General features: G+C 42.0%; 1 protein-coding gene across 1 annotated transcript; it reads right to left on the bottom strand.

The window, feature by feature from the left end:
- Positions 1-1,168: 1,168 nt before the first annotated feature.
- LOC308662809 (olfactory receptor 13H1-like) lies at positions 1,169-2,104 on the bottom strand (the record flags this gene model as incomplete). The annotated part of the gene is made up of 1 exon (XM_081318954.1): positions 1,169-2,104. The coding sequence occupies one exon, from the start codon at positions 2,102-2,104 to the stop codon at positions 1,169-1,171; it is 936 nt and encodes a 311-aa protein (XP_081175080.1).
- Positions 2,105-2,307: the final 203 nt, after the last annotated feature.

Below are 2,307 nucleotides of genomic sequence, written 5' to 3'. Positions count from 1 at the left end.
ATCCCGTCAGACCAGGCCAGCTTGTTCAAAAAAGAAGGTTTTGAGATCGCGCCGGAAGGAGCGAAGGTCGGGGGCCGTCCGGAGCTCGACCGGTAAGCGGTTCCACAGGTCTGGCGTGCCCACAGAGAACGCTCTCCCCCTGGGGGCCACCAATCAGCATTCTTTGATCGGAGGCACCCTGAGGAGGCCCTCTCTGTGGGAGCGCACTGGACGGAGGGAAGTTGACACCGGCAGCAGGTGTTGCCGTAGGTAATCCGGACCTAGGTACAATAAAACTGTACCTATTGCTACAGTTTTATTTTGGAACAGATGATATCCTATTTTACATACTGAAGTTTCATTGTATATTGATACGACTGACTCTCCTATGCAATCTTTCTGCTATCAAAAGATAGAGACAGATACAGATAAATAAATAGAGAGGTGGGATTTATTTGAAGCTTTTTAAAAATTCAATCACAATAAGTTGCTAAGAAAAAAAGAAAGAAACTCTCCGGGAAAGGAAACAAGAAGTGATAAGCTATCTTACATTTTGCTGTAGTTCTAATTATCAAAACTTTTAATAAATTTCATAAACAGTCCAGAGGTGCTACTTAATATGCTGTAGACATATTTTGTGTACTATCATTTTGGTTTGAATTAAAGGTTATTATTTAAAGGTGTATTTTTTAATTTTACATTTAATGTAGTAAAACCTAAAATGAGCATTTTTGTAAGGACATAAAATGTTAAATTAATCATTCTAAAAATGCAAATCTTTACATCATAGTAGGTGGAGCTTCACATCAGAGGTGGGTGACATCATTAGTCAATGTGGCCTTGTACCACCATATATCTCTGAGCTAACACATATATATATGCAGTTTACCAAGTAATTATTCCACCATATTGAAGAAGCAGGTGAACCTGGTAGAAATCTCAAGAGTTCTGAGAAGATTTGATGACCATACAGCTCAAAAGTGATACTCAAGGGTTGGTTTTCAGACTGCTGCTACCACAACTTTTGTCCGCCTTAGCCAGCATGAGCAGTAAGGAAAGAGAAGTGGGGGTGACATATGACAATACTTGGAGAATGACACTTGACAAGGTCCTCTCTTATAGAATGACAAAACCATGTATAAAAAAAGACTTGCTTGTGGAAGTTCTATCAACCTGGTTCCTGGGTGGCTTACTCCTCTGTCTTCTTCCCAGCCAGTCTGCAGAAGGCTCCCTTCACATCCCTGTTCCTCAGGCTGTAAATGATGGGGTTTAACATGGGGATCACAACTCCATAAAAGACTGCCACCACTTTTTCCCTATCAGAGAATGTCTTGGCTTGAGGCCTCAAATACATGGCCAAGATGGTGCCATAATATATGCTCACCACCGTGAGATGAGATCCACAGGTGGACAAGGCTTTCCTCCGACCTTGGGCCGAATGGATACGCAAAACTGTGAATCCAATACGGCCATAGGTCACCAGGATAAAGAAGAAGGGGAATGCTAGGGTAATGGCACTGGTTACTATCATGTTAATTCCACTGGCACGGGTATCAGAGCAAGCCAGTTTCAACACTGCCTGCAGTTCACACTTGAAATGATTCACCACATTTTTCTGGCACAAAGTTGCCTGCATGGTGAAAAAGGGGACAATAGTAATAATGAAGGTGCTGGCCCACAGGCTCACAGCCAGCTGGATGCATACATTACGACTCATGATCTGGTTGTAGCGCAGAGGGTAGCATATTGCCACAAAACGGTCATAAGCCATCACAGCTAACAAAACGGATTCAGTGATAGCTAATAAGCCACTGATGCTCATCTGAGCAAAACATCTGCCCCATGGGATAGTAGGTCTGTCCATGAAGCAGTGGACCAGCATCTGTGGCACAGAGGTGGTGATGTAGCTGATGTCAATAAAGGAGAGGTTGCTGAGGAAAAAATACATGGGTGTGTGGAGGTGAGAATCTATGATAATCAGCACCAATATGAGGCCATTGCCGGCTACAGCAATGAGATAGATAACCAAGAAGAGGACAAACAATCCAGCACGAACTTTGAAGTTTTTAGAGAGCCCAACAAGTACAAATTCAGTCACTGTGGTTGCATTTCCCCATTTTTCCATGCTACCTGTAAGAGTGAAACAAATTTAAACATAAAGATGCTGTAAGTTCTCCTGGAATTCTTCATAAATATTCCACACAAACATAGGGATTAAGAATAGGAGAATTGCTTTTAAGAGAGGAAACTAGCTTTTGGAGGAAATGATTCAGGGATATATAGATATGTCAAGTTAAGGGAAACGGCTAAGTATAAAATTCTTTTACA

This window comes from Vipera berus (assembly GCF_964194415.1).
Source record: "Vipera berus genome assembly, chromosome: 2".
NCBI lineage: Eukaryota > Metazoa > Chordata > Lepidosauria > Squamata > Viperidae > Vipera > Vipera berus.
Note: the sequence above shows the minus strand (reverse complement) of the source record. Positions and strands in the feature narration are given on the sequence as shown.